Source organism: Pseudophryne corroboree, chromosome 6 (genome assembly GCF_028390025.1).
Source record: "Pseudophryne corroboree isolate aPseCor3 chromosome 6, aPseCor3.hap2, whole genome shotgun sequence".
Lineage (NCBI taxonomy): Eukaryota > Metazoa > Chordata > Amphibia > Anura > Myobatrachidae > Pseudophryne > Pseudophryne corroboree.
In genome coordinates this window covers 839,857,381-839,877,780 of record NC_086449.1, presented here as the reverse complement: position 1 = coordinate 839,877,780, position 20,400 = coordinate 839,857,381, and the positions used below count along the sequence as shown (strand labels likewise).

Below are 20,400 nucleotides of genomic sequence, written 5' to 3'. Positions count from 1 at the left end.
CCACACAAACACCACCTTTTATTCTAGTGTCAGTCAGCGCTTGTTTAGCCTGGTGCATACGTTGTCTAGATACCTGTGCTGCAAGTATCCTTGGATGCCAGCAATGACTAAGACGTGCTTTATTTGTATCCATCCATGTTCAATTCTGCAAAAAGATGAGACGTATAATACTGACGTATATGAATCGCATAAATACATGGAGACAGACACAGCACATTAGAGTGTTTGATTAAGACTAAAGTGGAACTGGAAGTGGTGGGGACTGTGATCGCCGGTGCGGAGTTTAGATGATAAAGTGATACTACGGGAAGTTTGGCCGATATAAGATGGATGTGTATGTATTTAGGATCTTTTATATAAAGGGTATATAGATCTTATAAATAAGGAGGACCTTATACATATGTTCCGATCTATGGGGGTCATTCCGAGTTGATCGCTAGCTGCATTCATTCGCTGTGCAGCGATCAGGCGACGTACTATTACAACGAACGATGTCGTTTCACACAGGGTCTAGCGAAGCTTTTCATTTGCACTGCTGGCCGCAGAGCGATTGACAGGAAGTGGGCATTTCTGGGTGTCAACTGACCGTTTTCAGGGAGTGTTCGGAAAAAAAACGCAGACATGCCATCAAAAACGCAGGCGTGGCTGGGCGAACGCAGGGCGTGTTTGTGACGTCAAAACAGGAACTGAACAGTCTGAAGTGATCGAGAGCGCTGAGCAGGTTTTGAGCTACTCAGAAACTGCACAAAATAACTTTGCCGCCGCTCTGCGATCGTTTCGTTTGCACTTCTGCTAAGCTAAGATACACTCCCAGTGGGCGGCGGCCTAGTGTTTACTCGGCTGGTAAAAACTGCTAGCGAGCGATCAACTCGGAATGACCCCCTATATTTTGTATGATAGTGATAAAGGGTCATGGATGTTGGCTATATCATCAGGGTTGTTATTGGTAGGTATAGGCGATAGGTCACAGTGAGAGGAGTACTGGATAATTGGTGTGTTAGCTTCATATTATCATTTTCCTAATTGCTGTGAGGTTCTATAATTATTCAGTGCCATAGCTGCTGACTGTGTCCTCTGTCCCCTCGGCGGCCGGGGCTGCTTCCCCATCAGCTGCTTTATGAATTGTACTTTATACTGAACTACATGTTGTGTTTTCCCCCAGTCCTGAGGCTGTATACTGTATATAGTGTTTGTGTCACTACTCTAGACGTGACTTTTCCCTGTCGTTCTTCCTTCCCTATTCTCTGGCTGCAAGGAGAGGCCGCGAAGTGCAGTGGAACATCTCTGTATAGCAGAGACCCACCGACCGCGCATGTCACTGAGCGAGCAGCTGGAGAGGATGCGCAGACATCAGGCGGCTTGTCTCAAAGAGAAGAAGAAGGTGTTCAGTATACCGGTGTTTTCCGACCCGTCTACATCACAGAGCCCTTCCCTTTCTAGGGAAAACTCTGTACAAAAAACACAGGTATGTACTGTACTGTAGGGGGCAATGTATAGTACTGTACTGTAGGGGGCAATGTATAGTACTGTACTGTAGGGGGCGATGTGTAGTACTGTACTGTAGGGGGCGATGTGTAGTACTGTACTGTAGGGGGCGATGTGTAGTACTGTACTGTAGGGGGCGATGTGTAGTACTGTACTGTAGGGGGCGATGTGTAGTACTGTACTGTAGGGGGCGATGTGTAGTACTGTAGGGGGCGATGTGTAGGACTGTACTGTAGGGGGCGATGTGTAGTACTGTACTGTAGGGGGCGATGTGTAGTACTGTAGGGGGAGATGTGTAGTACTGTACTGTAGGGGGCGATGTATAGTACTGTAGGGGGCGATGTATAGTACTGTACTGTAGGGGGCGATGTATAGTACTGTACTGTAGGGGGAGATGTATAGTACTGTACTGTAGGGGGAGATGTGTAGTACTGTACTGTAGGGGGAGATGTGTAGTACTGTACTGTAGGGGGCGATGTGTAGTACTGTACTGTAGGGGGCGATGTGTAGTACTGTACTGTAGGGGGCGATGTGTAGTACTGTAGGGGGCGATGTGTAGTACTGTACTGTAGGGGGCGATGTGTAGTACTGTACTGTAGGGGGCGATGTGTAGTACTGTAGGGGGAGATGTGTAGTACTGTACTGTAGGGGGCGATGTATAGTACTGTAGGGGGCGATGTATAGTACTGTACTGTAGGGGGCGATGTATAGTACTGTACTGTAGGGGGAGATGTATAGTACTGTACTGTAGGGGGAGATGTGTAGTACTGTACTGTAGGGGGAGATGTGTAGTACTGTACTGTAGGGGGCGATGTGTAGTACTGTACTGTAGGGGGCGATATGTAGTACTGTACTGTAGGGGGCGATGTGTAGTACTGTACTGTAGGGGACGATGTGTAGTACTGTACTGTAGGGGGCGATGTGTAGTACTGTACTGTAGGGGGCGATGTGTAGTACTGTACTGTAGGGGGCGATGTGTAGTACTGTAGGGGGAGATGTGTAGTACTGTACTGTAGGGGGCGATGTATAGTACTGTAGGGGGCGATGTATAGTACTGTACTGTAGGGGGCGATGTATAGTACTGTACTGTAGGGGGAGATGAGTAGTACTGTAGGGGGCGATGTGTAGTACTGTACTGTAGGGGAGATGTGTAGTACTGTACTGTAGGGGGAGATGTATAGTACTGTACTGTAGTGGGAGATGTGTAGTACTGTACTGTAGGGGGCGATGTGTAGTACTGTACTGTAGGGGGCGATGTGTAGTACTGTACTGTAGGGAGCGATGTGTAGTACTGTACTGTAGGGGGCGATGTGTAGTACTGTACTGTAGGGGGCGATGTGTAGTACTGTACTGTAGGGGGCGATGTGTAGTACTGTAGGGGGAGATGTGTAGTACTGTACTGTAGGGGGCGATGTATAGTACTGTAGGGGGCGATGTATAGTACTGTACTATAGGGGGCGATGTATAGTACTGTACTGTAGGGGGAGATGAGTAGTACTGTAGGGGGCGATGTGTAGTACTGTACTGTAGGGGAGATGTGTAGTACTGTACTGTAGGGGGAGATGTATAGTACTGTACTGTAGTGGGAGATGTGTAGTACTGTACTGTAGGGGGCGATGTATAGTACTGTACTGTAGGGGGCGATGTATAGTACTGTACTGTAGGGGGAGATGAGTAGTACTGTAGGGGGCGATGTGTAGTACTGTACTGTAGGGGAGATGTGTAGTACTGTACTGTAGGGGGAGATGTATAGTACTGTACTGTAGTGGGAGATGTGTAGTACTGTACTGTAGGGGGCGATGTGTAGTACTGTACTGTAGGGGGCGATGTGTAGTACTGTACTGTAGGGAGCGATGTGTAGTACTGTACTGTAGGGGGCGATGTGTAGTACTGTACTGTAGGGGGCGATGTGTAGTACTGTACTGTAGGGGGCGATGTGTAGTACTGTAGGGGGAGATGTGTAGTACTGTACTGTAGGGGGCGATGTATAGTACTGTAGGGGGCGATGTATAGTACTGTACTGTAGGGGGGCGATGTATAGTACTGTACTGTAGGGGGAGATGAGTAGTACTGTAGGGGGCGATGTGTAGTACTGTACTGTAGGGGAGATGTGTAGTACTGTACTGTAGGGGGAGATGTATAGTACTGTACTGTAGTGGGAGATGTGTAGTACTGTACTGTAGGGGGCGATGTGTAGTACTGTACTGTAGGGGGCGATGTGTAGTACTGTACTGTAGGGAGCGATGTGTAGTACTGTACTGTAGGGGGCGATGTGTAGTACTGTACTGTAGGGGGCGATGTGTAGTACTGTACTGTAGGGGGCGATGTGTAGTACTGTAGGGGGAGATGTGTACTGTACTGTAGGGGGCGATGTATAGTACTGTAGGGGGCGATGTATAGTACTGTACTATAGGGGGCGATGTATAGTACTGTACTGTAGGGGGTGATGTATAGTACTGTACTGTACTGTAGGGGGAGATGAGTAGTACTGTAGGGGGCGATGTGTAGTACTGTACTGTAGGGGGAGATGTGTAGTACTGTACTGTAGGGGGAGATGTATAGTACTGTACTGTAGGGGGAGATGTGTAGTACTGTACTGTAGGGGGAGATGTGTAGTACTGTACTATAGGGGGAGATGTGTAGTACTGTACTGTAGGGGGAGATGTGTAGTATTGTACTGTAGGGGGCAATGTATAGTACTGTAGGGAGCGATGTGTAGTACTGTAGGGGGCGATGTATAGTACTGTACTGTAGGGGGCGATGTGTAGTACTGTACTTTAGGGGGCGATGTGTAGTACTGTAGGACGAGATGTATAGTACTGTACTCTAGGAGGAGATGTATAGTACTGTACTGTAGGGAGAGATGTATAGTACTGCACTCTAGGGGGGGATGTATAGTACTGTACTGTAGGAGGAGATGTATAGTACTGTACTGTAGGGAGAGATTTATAGTACTGCACTTTAGGGGGGATGTATAGTACTGTACTGTAGGAGGAGATGTATAGTACTGTACTGTAGGGAGAGATTTATAGTACTGCACTTTAGGGGGGGATGCATAGTACTGTACTGTAGGACGAGATGCATAGTACTGTACTGTATGACGAGATGTATAGTACTGTACTGTAGGAGGAGATGTATAGTACTGTACTGTAGGGAGAGATGTATAGTACTGCACTCTAGGGCGGGATGTATAGTATTGTACTGTAGGGGGCGATGTATAGTACTGTACTGTAGGGGGCGATGTATAGTACTGTACTGTAGGGGGCGATGTGTAGTACTGTACTTTAGGGGGCGATGTGTAGTACTGTAGGAGGAGATGTATAGTACTGTAGGAGGAGATGTATAGTACTATACTGTAGGGAGAGATGTATAGTACTGCACTCTAGGGGGGATGTATAGTAGTGTACTGTAGGAGGAGATGTGTACTACTGTACTGTAGGGGGAGATGTACTGTACTGTAGGGGGAGATGTGTAGTACTGTACTGTAGGGAGAGATGTGTAGTACTGTACTGTAGGGAGCGATGTGTAGTACTGTACTGTAGGGGGCGATGTGTAGTACTGTAGGGGGCGATGTGTAGTACTGTACTGTAGGGGGCAATGTGTAGTACTGTACTGTAGGGGGCGATGTGTAGTACTGTAGGAGGAGATGTGTAGTAGTGTACTGTAGGAGGAGATGTGTAGTAGTGTACTGTAGGGGGAGATGTGTAGTAGTGTACTGTAGGGGGAGATGTGTAGTACTGTACTGTAGGGGGTGATGTGTAGTACTGTACTGTAGGAGGTGATGTGTACTGTAGTGGGGGTGTATAGTACTGTAGGGGGAGATGTGTAGTAATGTACTGTAGGGGGAGATGTGTAGTAATGTACTGTAGGAGGAGATGTGTACTACTGTACTGTAGGGGGGAGATGTATAGTACTGTACTGTAGGGGGAGATGTGTAGTACTGTAGTGGGGGTGTACTGTACTGTAGGGTAGATGTATAGTATAGTACAGTAGGGGGAAAGGTACTGTAATGTACTGTAGGGGGGAAAGGTACTGTAATGTGCTGTAGGGGGAGAGGTACAGTAATGTACTGTAGGGGGGAAAGGTACAGTAATGTACTGTAGGGGGAAAGGTACTGTACTGTAGGGGGAAAGGTACTGTACTGTAGGGGGAGAGGTACAGTAATGTACTGTAGGGGGAGAGGTACTGTACTGTAGGGGGAGAGGGACAGTAATGTACTGTGGGGGGGGGGGGGTACAGTAATGTACTGTAGGGGGGAGAGGTACAGTAATGTACTGTAGGGGGAGAGGTACAGTAATGCACTGTAGGGGGGAGAGGTACAGTACTGTACTGTAGGGGGAGAGGTACAGTACTGTAGGGGGGAGAGGTACAGTACTGTGGGGGAAGAGGTACAGTAATGTACTGCAGGGGGGAGAGGTACTGTAATGTACTGCAAGGGGAGAGGTACTGTAGGGGGAGAGGTACTGTACTGTAGGGGGAGAGGTACTGTACTGTAGGGGGAGAGGTACTGTACTGTAGGGGGAGAGGGACAGTAATGTACTGTGGGGGGGAGAGGTACAGTAATGTACTGTGGGGGGGAGAGGTACAGTATTGTAATGTAGGGGGAGAGGTACTGTAGGGGGAGAGGTACTGTAGGGGGAGAGGTACAGTAATGTACTGTAGGGGGAGAGGTACAGTAATGTACTGTAGGGGGGAGAGGTACAATAATGTACTGTAAGGGGGAGATGTGTAGTACTGTACTGTAGGGGGTGATGTGTAGTACTGTACTGTAGGAGGTGATGTGTACTGTAGTGGGGGTGTATAGTACTGTAGGGGGAGATGTGTAGTAATGTACTGTAGGAGGAGATGTGTACTACTGTACTGTAGGGGGGAGATGTATAGTACTGTACTGTAGGGGGAGATGTGTAGTACTGTACTGTAGTGGGGGTGTACTGTACTGTAGGGTAGATGTATAGTATAGTACAGTAGGGGGAGAGGTACTGTAATGTACTGTAGGGGGGAAAGGTACTGTAATGTACTGTAGGGGGGAAAGGTACAGTAATGTACTGTAGGGGGGAAAGGTACAGTAATGTACTGTAGGGGGAAAGGTACTGTAGGGGGAGAGGTACAGTAATGTACTGTAGGGGGAGAGGTACTGTACTGTAGGGGGAGAGGGACAGTAATGTACTGTGGGGGGGGTACAGTAATGTACTGTAGGGGGGAGAGGGACAGTAATGCACTGTAGGGGGGAGAGGTACAGTAATGCACTGTAGGGGGGAGAGGTACAGTAATGCACTGTAGGGGGGAGAGGTACAGTAATGCACTGTAGGGGGGAGAGGTACAGTACTGTACTGTAGGGGGAGAGGTACTGTACTGTAGGGGGGGAGAGGTACAGTACTGTAGGGGGGAGAGGTACAGTACTGTGGGGAAGAGGTACAGTAATGTACTGCAGGGGGGAGAGGTACTGTAATGTACTGCAAGGGGAGAGGTACTGTAGGGGGAGAGGTACTGTACTGTAGGGGGAGAGGGACAGTAATGTACTGTGGGGGGGAGAGGTACAGTAATGTACTGTGGGGGGGAGAGGTACAGTATTGTAATGTAGGGGGAGAGGTACTGTAGGGGGAGAGGTACAGTAATGTACTGTACGGGGAGGTACAGTAATGTACTGTAGGGGGGAGAGGTACAGTAATGTACTGTAGGGGGGAGAGGTACTATAATGTACTGTAGGGGGGAGAGGTACTGTACTGTGGGGGGAGAGGTACAGTAATGTACTGTAGGGGGAGAGGTACAGTAATGTACTGTAGGGGGAGAGGGACAGTAATGTACTGTAGGCGGGAGAGGTACAGTAATGTACTGTAGGGGGGAGAGGGACAGTAATGTACTGTAGGGGGGAGAGGGACAGTAATGTACTGTAGGGGGGAGAGGTACTGTACTGTAGGGGGAGAGGTACTGTACTGTAGGGGGAGAGGTACAGTAATGTACTGTAGGGGGAGAGGGACAGTAATGTACTGTAGGGGGGAGAGGTACTGTACTGTAGGGGGGAGAGGTACTGTACTGTAGGGGGGAGAGGTACTGTACTGTAGGGGGGAGAGGTACAGTAATGTACTGTGGGGGGAGAGGTACAGTAATGTACTGTAGGGGGAGGTACTGTAATGTACTGTAGGGGGGAGAGGTACAGTAATGTACTGTAGGGGGAGGTACTGTAATGTACTGTAGGGGGAGAGGTACAGTAATGTACTGTAGGGGGGAGAGGTACAGTAATGTACTGTAGGGGGAGAGGTACAGTAATGTACTGTAGGGGGGAGAGGTACAGTAATGTACTGTAGGGGGAGAGGGACAGTAATGTACTGTAGGGGGGAGAGGGACAGTAATGTACTGTAGGGGGGAGAGGGACAGTAATGTACTGTAGGGGGGAGAGGTACTATAATGTACTGTAGGGGGGAGAGGTACTATAATGTACTGTAGGGGGGAGAGGTACAGTAATGTACTGTGGGGGGAGAGGTACAGTACTGTACTGTGGGGGGAGAGGTACAGTAATGTACTGTAGGGGGAGAGGTACAGTAATGTACTGTAGGGGGAGAGGGACAGTAATGTACTGTAGGCGGGAGAGGGACAGTAATGTACTGTAGCGGGGAGAGGTACTGTACTGTAGCGGGGAGAGGTACTGTACTGAAGGGGGAGAGGTACTGTACTGTAGGGGGAGAGGTACTGTACTGTAGGGGGAGAGGTACAGTAATGTACTGTAGGGGGAGAGGGACAGTAATGTACTGTAGGGGGGAGAGGGACAGTAATGTACTGTAGGGGGGAGAGGTACTGTACTGTAGGGGGGAGAGGTACTGTACTGTAGGGGGGAGAGGTACTGTACTGTAGGGGGAGAGGTACAGTAATGTACTGTAGGGGGAGAGGTACAGTAATGTACTGTGGGGGGAGAGGTACAGTAATGTACTGTAGGGGGAGGTACTGTAATGTACTGTAGGGGGAGAGGTACAGTAATGTACTGTAGGGGGGAGAGGTACAGTAATGTACTGTAGGGGGAGAGGGACAGTAATGTACTGTAGGGGTGAGAGGGACAGTAATGTACTGTAGGGGGGAGAGGTACTGTAGGGGGGAGAGGTACTGTACTGTAGGGGGGAGAGGTACTGTACTGTAGGGGGGAGAGGTACTGTACTGTAGGGGGAGAGGTACAGTAATGTACTGTGGGGGGAGAGGTACAGTAATGTACTGTAGGGGGAGGTACTGTAATGTACTGTAGGGGGAGGTACTGTAATGTACTGTAGGGGGAGAGGTACAGTAATGTACTGTAGGGGGGAGAGCTACAGTAATGTACTGTAGGGGGAGGTACTGTAATGTACTGTAGGGGGGAGAGGTACAGTAATGTATTGTAGGGGGGAGAGGTACAGTAATGTACTGTAGGGGGAGAGGGACAGTAATGTACTGTAGGGGGAGGTACTGTAATGTACTGTAGGGGGGAGAGGTACAGTAATGTACTGTAGGGGGGAGAGGTACAGTAATGTACTGTAGGGGGGAGAGGTACAGTAATGTACTGTATGGGGAGAGGGACAGTAATGTACTGTAGGGGGAGAGGTACAGTAATGCACTGTAGGGGGGAGAGGTACAGTAATGCACTGTAGGGGGGAGAGGTACAGTAATGCACTGTAGGGGGGAGAGGTACAGTAATGCACTGTAGGGGGGAGAGGTACAGTAATGCACTGTAGGGGGGAGAGGTACAGTAATGTACTGTAGGGGGGAGAGGGACAGTAATGTACTGTAGGGGGAGAGGGACAGTAATGCACTGTAGGGGGGAGAGGGACAGTAATGCACTGTAAGGGGAGAGGGACAGTAATGTACTGTGGGGGGAGAGGGACAGTAATGTACTGTAGGGGGAGAGGGACAGTAATGTACTGTAGGGGGAGAGGGACAGTAATGTACTGTAGGGGGAGAGGGACAGTAATGCACTGTAGGGGGAGAGGGACAGTAATGCACTGTAGGGGGGAGAGGGACAGTAATGTACTGTAGGGGGGAGAGGTACTGTAATGTACTGTAGGGGGGAGAGGGACAGTAATGTACTGTAGGGGGAGAGGGACAGTAATGTACTGTAGGGGGAGAGGGACAGTAATGTACTGTAAGGGGAGAGGGACAGTAATGTACTGTAGGGGGGAGAGGGACAGTAATGTACTGTAGGGGGGAGAGGGACAGTAATGTACTGTAGGGGGGAGAGGTACAGTAATGTACTGTAGGGGGGAGAGGGACAGTAATGTACTGTAGGGGGGAGAGGGACAGTAATGTACTGTAGGGGGGAGAGGGACAGTAATGTACTGTAGGGGAGAAAGGTACAGTAATGTACTGTAGGGGGGAGAGGGACAGTTATGTACTGTAGCGGGGGAGAGGGACAGTAATGTACTGTAGGGGGGAGAGGTACAGTAATGTACTGTGGGGGGAGAGGGACAGTAATGTACTGTAGGGGGGAGAGGGACAGTAATGTACTGTAGGGGGAGAGGGACAGTAATGTACTGTAGGGGGAGAGGAACAGTAATGCACTGTAGGGGGGAGAGGTACAGTAATGTACTGTAGGGGGAGAGGTACAGTAATGTACTGTAGGGGGGAGAGGGACAGTTATGTACTGTAGGGGGGAGAGGGACAGTTATGTACTGTAGGGGGGGAGAGGGACAGTAATGTACTGTAGGGGGGAGAGGTACAGTAATGTACTGTGGGGGGAGAGGTACAGTAATGTACTGTAGGGGGAGAGGTACAGTAATGTACTGTAGGGGGGAGAGGGACAGTAATGTACTGTGGGGGGAGAGGTACTATAATGTACTGTAGGGGGAGAGGGACAGTAATGTACTGTAGGGGGAGAGGTACAGTAATGTACTGTAGGGGGGAGAGGGACAGTAATGTACTGTAGGGGGAGAGGGACAGTAATGTACTGTAGGGGGAGAGGGACAGTAATGCACTGTAGGGGGAGAGGGACAGTAATGCACTGTAGGGGGGAGAGGGACAGTAATGTACTGTAGGGGGGAGAGGTACTGTAATGTACTGTAGGGGGGAGAGGGACAGTAATGTACTGTAGGGGGAGAGGGACAGTAATGTACTGTAGGGGGAGAGGGACAGTAATGTACTGTAAGGGGAGAGGGACAGTAATGTACTGTAGGGGGGAGAGGGACAGTAATGTACTGTAGGGGGGAGAGGGACAGTAATGTACTGTAGGGGGGAGAGGGACAGTAATGTACTGTAGGGGGGAGAGGGACAGTAATGTACTGTAGGGGGGAGAGGGACAGTAATGTACTGTAGGGGAGAAAGGTACAGTAATGTACTGTAGGGGGGAGAGGGACAGTAATGTACTGTAGGGGGGGAGAGGGACAGTAATGTACTGTAGGGGGGAGAGGTACAGTAATGTACTGTGGGGGGAGAGGGACAGTAATGTACTGTAGGGGGGAGAGGTACAGTAATGTACTGTGGGGGGGAGAGGGACAGTAATGTACTGTGGGGGGAGAGGTACTATAATGTACTGTAGGGGGAGAGGGACAGTAATGTACTGTAGGGGGAGAGGGACAGTAATGTACTGTAGAAGGAAAGTAGTATTAGTAATTGGTGCCCTTCATTTCACCTATTCCCCTCTGTATTGAGGTCCCTGTTCCAGCACTGGAGGTAAAACACCTGCTGTTGTACTTTTGGAGCTATCTGGGAAATTCCTAAATTTAATATGCTGCAGGAATGAAACATTATACGATAGAGGCACAAGCCTCAACAGCCCCCCTCCCCTTCCCCAAAAATATTATTTCCATAATGCACCTATCACACCTTCCCAGCACACTCTCGGCAATATAATGACCCCATTCATATGCAGACATCTGCCAGGTGTAACACAGTGTAAATGTCCCCTCTCAGGAGTATTCTGTTCTATGCCGAGTATGGAAGTGTTAGGCCGGAATTCGGGGAGATGAATAATAATAACAGTAAGACATTTGCAGCTGAGCCCGCATTGTGGCAGGAGTGTATTGGAGTGTGTGATCGGCAAGCACTGGCACAAACACTTATATTGTGTGTCCTGGCTAAATGACTCTTTGGAGCTGATTTTTCACACTAAGTTAACAACACTGTAGAGTAAAGTTGTTGTTTATCATACCCTACGGGAAATCCGTAATCTGCTAGTCAGGAGTGGTTGTCTGGTTTGTGTCCCTGCCTAACGCTGGGTACACACTGGTAGATATATCTGTAGCCGGATCAGGCAGTGTGTTGGGCACACACACTGCCCGATCCGTCTTGACTGACATCACAAACTTGGCGGGCATTTACATGTGCCCGCCCAGTTCAGCCGTCAATCACCGCTGGCTGCCGCAGCATGTGTACGGGCGGTCGGCTGACTATCCATGCACTCACAACGCTGCACCAACATATCTGTAGATATCTGTAGATATATTGGTCATCGTGTGTGCTGCACGGCCAACGCGATATGTCTGTGAATTATGTGCTGTGGTACACACTGGCCAACGGGCCAGCGATATATCGGTAGAACGGCTGATACATCGGCCAGTGTGTACCCAGGCATTAGACCGCCTGTCACACACCTGTTCTTCCAGAATACTAGTTGCACTGTCCAACCTCCTCTGCCACTCACACTTCTTCCTCCCAAACACTACTTGCACAAATGCTTTGATAGTGGATGTGACATAATGTCTCTTATTTTTAGCTTCGGAAAAAGGAGGAAAAAGCATTAGATAACTTTGAAGACATTGAGAATGCTGTGCATGAAGGCAACACTGAATCACCATCTCCAGAGTCCTTTATAGTGAAGGATGTGGTCGGAGGGGAGGAATCTCCTATAGTCTGTGATAAGGAGGAGACTTCAGTGATCGGTACTATGGAGGTGGGTAGTGTGGAGGAATCTCCTGTGATCAGTGGTAAGGTGGTGGGGGAATCTCCAGTTGTAAGGTGGTAGGTAGTAGATGAGTCTTCAGTCATCAGTGATAAGGTGGTGGAGGAATCTCCAGTGATGAGAAGGTGGGTAGTGGAGGAATCTCCAGTGATGAGAAGGTGGGTAATGGCGGAATCTCCAGTGATGAGAAGGTGGGTAGTGGAGGAATCTCCAGTGATGAGAAGGCGGGTAGTGGAGGAATCTCCAGTGATGATAAGGTGGGTAGTGGAGGAATCTCCAGTGATGATAAGGTGGGTAGTAGAGGAATCTCCAGTGATGATAAGGTGGGTAGTGGAGGAATCTCCAGTGATAAGAAGATGGGTAGTAGAGGAATCTCTAGTGATGATAAGGTGGGTAGTAGAGGAATCTCCAGTGATGATAAGGTGGGTAGTGGAGGAATCTCCAGTGATAAGAAGATGGGTAGTAGAGGAATCTCCAGTGATAAGAAGGTGGGTAGTGGAGGAATCTCCAGTGATAAGAAGGTGGGTAGTGGAGGAATCTCCAGTGATAAGAAGGTGGGTAGTAGAGGAATCTCCAGTGATGATAAGGTGGGTAGTAGAGGAATCTCCAGTGATAGGAAGATGGGTGGTGGAGGAATCTCCAGTGATTAGTTGACGGGGTAATCTCCGGTGATCAATGTAAAGGATCGGGAGGGTGGGGGGAGGTGGTGATGAAATATCAAGTGATCATTTGATAAAGTTGTGGTGAGTGTTGGTCATTGGTACGGAGTAGTGGAATCTTACATAATGGATGGGGGGGTTTTGCAAACTCCGAAGTTCAGTGCAAAAAGAGGTGGGACTAGTGGAAGAATCCCCAGTAAGAATGGTGGGTTGGCATTGGTGAATAATTACTCTATGGCCTTGCTCTTTCATCTACAGCCGGGAGATACGGACATTTTTGTGAATTCTGCACCTATAGCCAAAGATGTTGGAACAGAAGACCGAGACCCACAGTCCAGTGATACAGACCGTGTGCCAGAGCCTCATGGAAACTGGTTGGTTACAAGCAGGCAGGGCAAAATCTATCTGGTCTTCTGAGCCATTGTATATGGATAGGGGCATAAAACCTAAAACTAGAATACATGAGTTTAGTAGATACTCGTTGTGACCTGTTAATGTTGTGGTGAAAGCTCCGTGAGGGACACATCTTGTTGCATCTTGTTACATGTCTGTAAGCGTGTAGCTTCCTCACCACACGTATGCTCTTTTCTTTGGCTTATACTCTTTGTGTTCCAGCTTGCAGGTTGTGACCTCTGTTCCGAAGCATAAATCTGAGGGTGGGCAGAGCGATGAGAAGACGAGAGAGGCGGAACGGAGCGGGATTCTCTTCTACGACTTCTCGGCCGATACTCTTAGAAGGCAGAACGCATTAGAAGGTGGGACACTCATAGGGGTCAGAGTCACCTTCCAGAACGCAATTCCATAGAGGTGCACACAAGTGTCTGTCATTTTACCGCAACGCCTGTAATACCGTATATGGTGCCGGCGAATTGAAGTGACCCCAGTGACCCATGGCAGTCACTGGTATTATTCTAGCCGCAAGGGTCTCAATTACTAGAACGCTGCTTAGTCTTCAGCCTCCAGGGCTTTGTAGGGGAAGGGTCAGGGGTGTAAGGAGCGTTAGGGTTAGATACGAACACCAGAACCGCACCGCGCTTACTACGTCACAAGCCATACCCTTTAGCCTCGCACGGCATGGGGGTCTTCCTGTGACGGCTTATGTGTCTGTGTGCATAGGGGGTTCCTGTTTAGTTACAGTGTGTAAGCATGTCCTTGTATGGGACAGCCGGCACCTGCTCAGCCACTGACGCAGGGATTGCTCAGCGGATCCCCTCTGTAAGTATCATAGGCAGCCGTGATCCCACATGACGTCCCAGCAGTGACGGCTGTCCCTGTAACAATAAGGTATAATCAGTGCTATGTTCAGTCTTATAACTTACCTTTCCTTCTGTGGTTCCAGCTGGGAACCGGCCACCTCTGCAGGAAACCCCATTACCAGCTCCCGCCGCACAAACACAGTTGACAGAAGGGTCTCACTTCATGTGTGTGTGACGGGGAAACACGTCTTTCTTATCATGTAAGTATTCAGAACAACTTGCCTGTGGCCCAGTTCCTTATCCCATGTATCATGTTACACTGAGGTGACAGAGGGTGTGGCTTAGGGCGGGGCTCTCACACCTCTATGTATATGTGATGATACACTGAGGTGACAGAGGGTGTGGCTTAGGGCGGGGCTCTCACACCTGTATGTATATGTGATGATACACTGAGGTGACAGAGGGTGTGGCTTAGGGCGGAGCTCTCACACCTGTATGTATATGTGATGTTGCACTGAGGTGACAGAGGGTGTGGCTTAGGGCGGAGCTCTCACACCTGTATGTATATGTGATGTTACACTGAGGTGACAGAGGGTGTGGCTTAGGGCGGGGCTCTCACACCTGTATGTATATGTGATGATACACTGAGGTGACAGAGGGTGTGGCTTAGGGCGGGGCTCTCACACCTGTATGTATATGTGATGATACACTGAGGTGACAGAGGGTGTGGCTTAGGGCGGAGCTCTCACACCTGTATGTATATGTGATGTTGCACTGAGGTGACAGAGGGTGTGGCTTAGGGCGGAGCTCTCACACCTGTATGTATATGTGATGTTACACTGAGGTGACAGAGGGTGTGGCTTAGGGCGGGGCTCTCACACCTCTATGTATATGTGATGATACACTGAGGTGACAGAGGGTGTGGCTTAGGGCGGGGCTCTCACACCTGTATGTATATGTGATGTTGCACTGAGGTGACAGAGGGTGTGGCTTAGGGTGGGGCTCTCACACCTGTATGTATATGTGATGTTACACTGAGGTGACAGAGGGTGTGGCTTAGGGTGGGGCTCTCACACCTGTATGTATATGTGATGTTACACTGAGGTGACAGAGGGTGTGGGGCTTTTACACCTGTATGTTAATGTGATATTACACCGAGGTGACAGTGGGTGGGTGACGGGGTGGGGCTAAGGGTGGGTGTGTCAAACCTGTATGTATATGTGATGTTGCACCGAGGTGACAGGAGGTGGGGCTTAGGGCGGGGCTCTCACACCTGTATGTATATGTGTTACATTGAGGTGACGGGGGGTGGGCATAGGATGTGTGACAGGGTGGGGTTTAGGGTGGGTGTGTCACGTATGTATGTATGTATGTATATGTGAAGTTACACTGAGGTGACGGGGTGTAGCTTAAGGTGGGTGTGTCACACCTGTATGTTACACTGAGGTGACAAAGGGGGTGGGGCTTTTACACCTGTATGTATATGTGATGTCTGTATGTATATGTGATGTTACAGCAAGGTAACAGAGGGGGTGGGTGTGTCACACCTGTATGTATGTATGTATATGTGATGTATCACTGGGGTGACAGGGGGTGGGTGTGTCACACCTGTATGTATGTATGTATGTATATGTGATGTTACACTGAGGTGACAGAGGGTGTGGGGCTTTTACACCTGTATGTTAATGTGATATTACACCGAGGTGACAGTGGGTGGGTGACGGGGTGGGGCTAAGGGTGGGTGTGTCAAACCTGTATGTATATGTGATGTTGCACCGAGGTGACAGGAGGTGGGGCTTAGGGCGGGGCTCTCACACCTGTATGTATATGTGATGTATCACTGAGGTGACAGGGGGTGGGTGTGTCACACCTGTATGTATATGTGATGTTACACTGAGGTGACAGAGGGGGTGGGTGTGTCGCACCTGTATGTATATGTGATGTTACACTGAGGTGACAGAGGGTGTGGGGCTTTTACACCTGTATGTATGTGTGATGTTACACTGAGGTGACAGAGAGGGGGTGGGTGTGTCACACCTGTATGTTTATGTGATGTTACACTGAGGTGACAGAGGGGGTGGGTGTGTCACACCTGTATGTATATGTGATGTTACACTGAGGTGACAGAGGGGGTGGGTGTGTCACACCTTTATGTGATGTTACACAGAGGTGACCGGGGGGTGGGGCTTAGGGTAGGTGTCTCACACCTGTATGTATATGTGATGTTACATGGAGGTGACAGAGGGGGTGGGTGTGTCACACCTGTATGTATGTATGTATATGTGATGTTACACTGAGGTGACAGAGAGGGTGGGTGTGTCACACCTGTATGTATGTATATGTGATGTTACACTGAGGTGACAGAGAGGGGGTGGGTGTGTCACACCTGTATGTATGTGTGATGTTACACTGAGGTGACAGAGGGTGTGGGTGTGTCACACCTGTATGTATGTATGTATATGTGATGTTACACTGAGGTGACAGAGAGGGGGTGGGTGTGTCACACCTGTATGTATGTATATGTGATGTTACACTGAGGTGACAGAGAGGGGGTGGGTGTGTCACACCTGTATGTATGTGTGATGTTACACTGAGGTGACAGAGGGTGTGGGTGTGTCACACCTGTATGTATGTATATGTGATGTTACACTGAGGTGACAGAGAGAGGGTGGGTGTGTCACACCTGTATGTATATGTGATGTTACACTGAGGTGACAGAGGGGGTGGGTGTGTCACACCTTTATGTGATGTTACACAGAGGTGACCGGGGGGTGGGGCTTAGGGTAGGTGTCTCACACCTGTATGTATATGTGATGTTACATGGAGGTGACAGAGGGGGTGGGTGTGTCACACCTGTATGTATGTATATGTGATGTTACACTGAGGTGACAGAGAGGGTGGGTGTGTCACACCTGTATGTATGTATATGTGATGTTACACTGAGGTGACAGAGAGGGGGTGGGTGTGTCACACCTGTATGTATGTGTGATGTTACACTGAGGTGACAGAGAGGGTGGGTGTGTCACACCTGTATGTATATGTGATGTTACACTGAGGTGACAGAGAGGGGGTGGGTGTGTCACACCTGTATGTATGTATGTGTGATGTTACACTGAGGTGACAGAGAGGGGGTGGGTGTGTCACACCTGTATGTATGTATATGTGATGTTACACTGAGGTGACAGAGAGGGGGTGGGTGTGTCACACCTGTATGTATGTGTGATGTTACACTGAGGTGACAGAGGGTGTGGGTGTGTCACACCTGTATGTATGTATATGTGATGTTACACTGAGGTGACAGAGAGGGGGTGGGTGTGTCACACCTGTATGTATGTATATGTGATGTTACACTGAGGTGACAGAGAGGGGGTGGGTGTGTCACACCTGTATGTATGTGTGATGTTACACTGAGGTGACAGAGGGTGTGGGTGTGTCACACCTGTATGTATGTATATGTGATGTTACACTGAGGTGACAGAGAGGGGGTGGGTGTGTCACACCTGTATGTATGTGTGATGTTACACTGAGGTGACAGAGAGGGTGGGTGTGTCACACCTGTATGTATATGTGATGTTACACTGAGGTGACAGAGAGGGTGTGGGTGTGTCACACCTGTATGTATATGTGATGTTACACTGAGGTGATAGAGGGGGTGGGTGTGTCACAACTGTATGTATATGTGATGTTACATGGAGGTGACAGAGAGGGTGGGTGTGTCACACCTGTATGTATGTATGTATGTATGTATGTATGTATGTATGTATGTGTGATGTTACACTGAGGTGATAGAGGGGGTGGGTGTGTCACACCTGTATGTATGTATATGTGATGTTACACTGAGGTGACAGAGGGGGTGGGTGTCTCACACCTGTATGTATGTATGTATGTATGTATGTATGTATATGTGATGTTACACGGAGGTGACAGAGGGGGTGGGTGTGTCACAACTGTATGTATATGTGATGTTACACTGAGGTGACAGAGAGGGTGGGTGTGTCACACCTGTATGTATGTATGTATGTATGTGTGTATGTATATGTGATGTTACACTGAGGTGATAGAGGGGGTGGGTGTGTCACACCTGTATGTATGTATATGTGATGTTACATGGAGGTGATAGAGGGGGTGGGTGTGTCACAACTGTATGTATATGTGATGTTACATGGAGGTGACAGAGGGGGTTTGTGTGTCACACCTGTATGTATGTATATGTGATGTTACACTGAGGTGACAGAGGGGGTGGGTGTGTCACACCTGTATGTATATGTGATGTTACACTGAGGTGACAGAGGGGGTGAGTGTGTCACACCTGTATGTATGTATATGTGATGTTACACTGAGGTGACAGAGGGGGTGGGTGTGTCGCACCTGTATGTATATGTGATGTTACACTGAGGTGACAGAGGGGGTGGGTGTGTCACACACCTGTATGTATATGTGATGTTACACTGAGGTGACAGAGGGGGTGGGTGTGTCACACCTGTATGTATATGTGATGTTACATGGAGGTGACAGAGGGGGTGGTTGTGTCACAACTATATATGTATATGTGATGTTACACTGAGGTGACAGAGGGGGTGGGTGTGTCGCACCTGTATGTATATGTGATGTTACACTGAGGTGACAGAGGGGGTGAGTGTGTCACACCTGTATGTATATGTGATGTTACACGGAGTTGACAGAGGGGGTGGGTGTGTCACAACTATATATGTATATGTGATGTTACACTGAGGTGACAGAGGGGGTGGGTGTGTCACACCTGTATGTATATGTGATGTTACATGGAGGTGACAGAGGGGGTGGTTGTGTCACACCTGTATGTGATGTTACATGGAGGTGACAGAGGGGGTGGGTGTGTCACACCTGTATGTATATGTGATGTTACACTGAGGTGACAGAGAGGGGGTGGGTGTGTCACACCTGTATGTATATGTGATGTTACACTGAGGTGACAGGGGGTGGAGCTTAGGGTAGGTGTGTTACACCTGTATGTATATGTGATGTTGCACTGAGGTGACAGAGGGGGTGGGTGTGTCACACCTGTATGTATATGTGATGTTACATGGAGGTGACACAGGGGGTGGGTGTGTCACACCTGTATGTATATGTGATGTTACACTGAGGTGACAGAGGGGTTGGGTGTGTCACACCTGTATCTATACACCCTGTGATGTTACACTGAGGTTGGGAGTAGAACATAAGCCGGGGGTGAGCAGTTTCTGTAGGGGGGGGGTTTCCCGCGAGACCCTGTGTGAATTCTCTGCTTTCCTGTTACAGTCCGGACCCTGCAATGATGGACGTTCCATGCTCTAATTGTTACTGTACAGTTTCTAACCAAATTCGGAATCTTGCTGCAAAGTGACCTCAGATTCCTGCTTGCTGCTACGTCGTTCTTGCACATGAAGATTTAAGAGCCAGAACGGGAGATGGTTCTGCCTGGTGACGGATGAGCGGTCTTCTCATCAGAACCTTCATTTTCTCTCCTTTTTTGTTGATCACATTATCCAGGATTTTCATCCCTCACCAAAGTTTCGAATCACTACAATATGTTATTTTACACATTATTTGTAAAAAGAATATATATTTATATTTAATACGTGCCATTTTATTGTTGTATTTTCCTCATTTCCTGCTTACTTTGCGACGTCCGCAGTCACTGCCGCCTCATCTTGTGAATTTCCATTTCTGCATTTTATAAAACAATAGATCTTGCGTTTCTTCCAGGAGCGGATCTGTCCAGCAATAACGAGGCTCTTAATTCTGGTACGAGAGTGTAAAAATGTAATTATTCATTGTATAGTCATTATCCATTCCCCCCATATGTAAGTAGGACACACCCCAGAGATTACATGCAAATGTTCATAGCTCATTTCTTTTATAACATGCCAAATAAATGTTGATGTTGTTTAATCTGCGTGTGGACAGTGTTACTGCAGGGATCCTGTGCCGACCACGTTCCCCCAATTCCCGCAGACCCCACTGAGACGGGTGCCGGTCACATGACACCACAGAACAGTGCAGCGATGTAGTCCGGATTTCTCCTGCTGTGTGAGCGCCTTTCTATCCCGGATACTTCCATCCTGTTCCCTCATCCACAAGCTGCGATGTCAGCGGCTGTCGCCATCTTTGGACCTGAGTTGCCGCAGAAAACTGTTGCAGCAATGAGCACACTAAGGTCATTGGGAACAGCCGAGACTAAGCAAACAGT

The 20,400-nt window shown here is 48.9% G+C and overlaps 1 protein-coding gene across 1 annotated transcript in view; it reads left to right on the top strand.

Annotated features, from left to right (window-relative positions):
* PLEKHA5 (pleckstrin homology domain containing A5) overlaps positions 1–20,102 on the top strand; it is a 303,743-nt gene extending 283,641 nt beyond the window's left edge. The window contains exons 22-27 of the mRNA XM_063930091.1: positions 1,256–1,465; positions 12,152–12,328; positions 13,255–13,370; positions 13,612–13,751; positions 14,336–14,452; positions 19,470–20,102. Of these exons, the coding sequence (XP_063786161.1) occupies positions 1,256–1,465; positions 12,152–12,328; positions 13,255–13,370; positions 13,612–13,751; positions 14,336–14,427 (735 nt within the window). The 3' untranslated portion in view covers positions 14,428–14,452; positions 19,470–20,102. The remainder of the gene's footprint in view (positions 1–1,255; positions 1,466–12,151; positions 12,329–13,254; positions 13,371–13,611; positions 13,752–14,335; positions 14,453–19,469) is intronic.
* Positions 20,103–20,400: the final 298 nt, after the last annotated feature.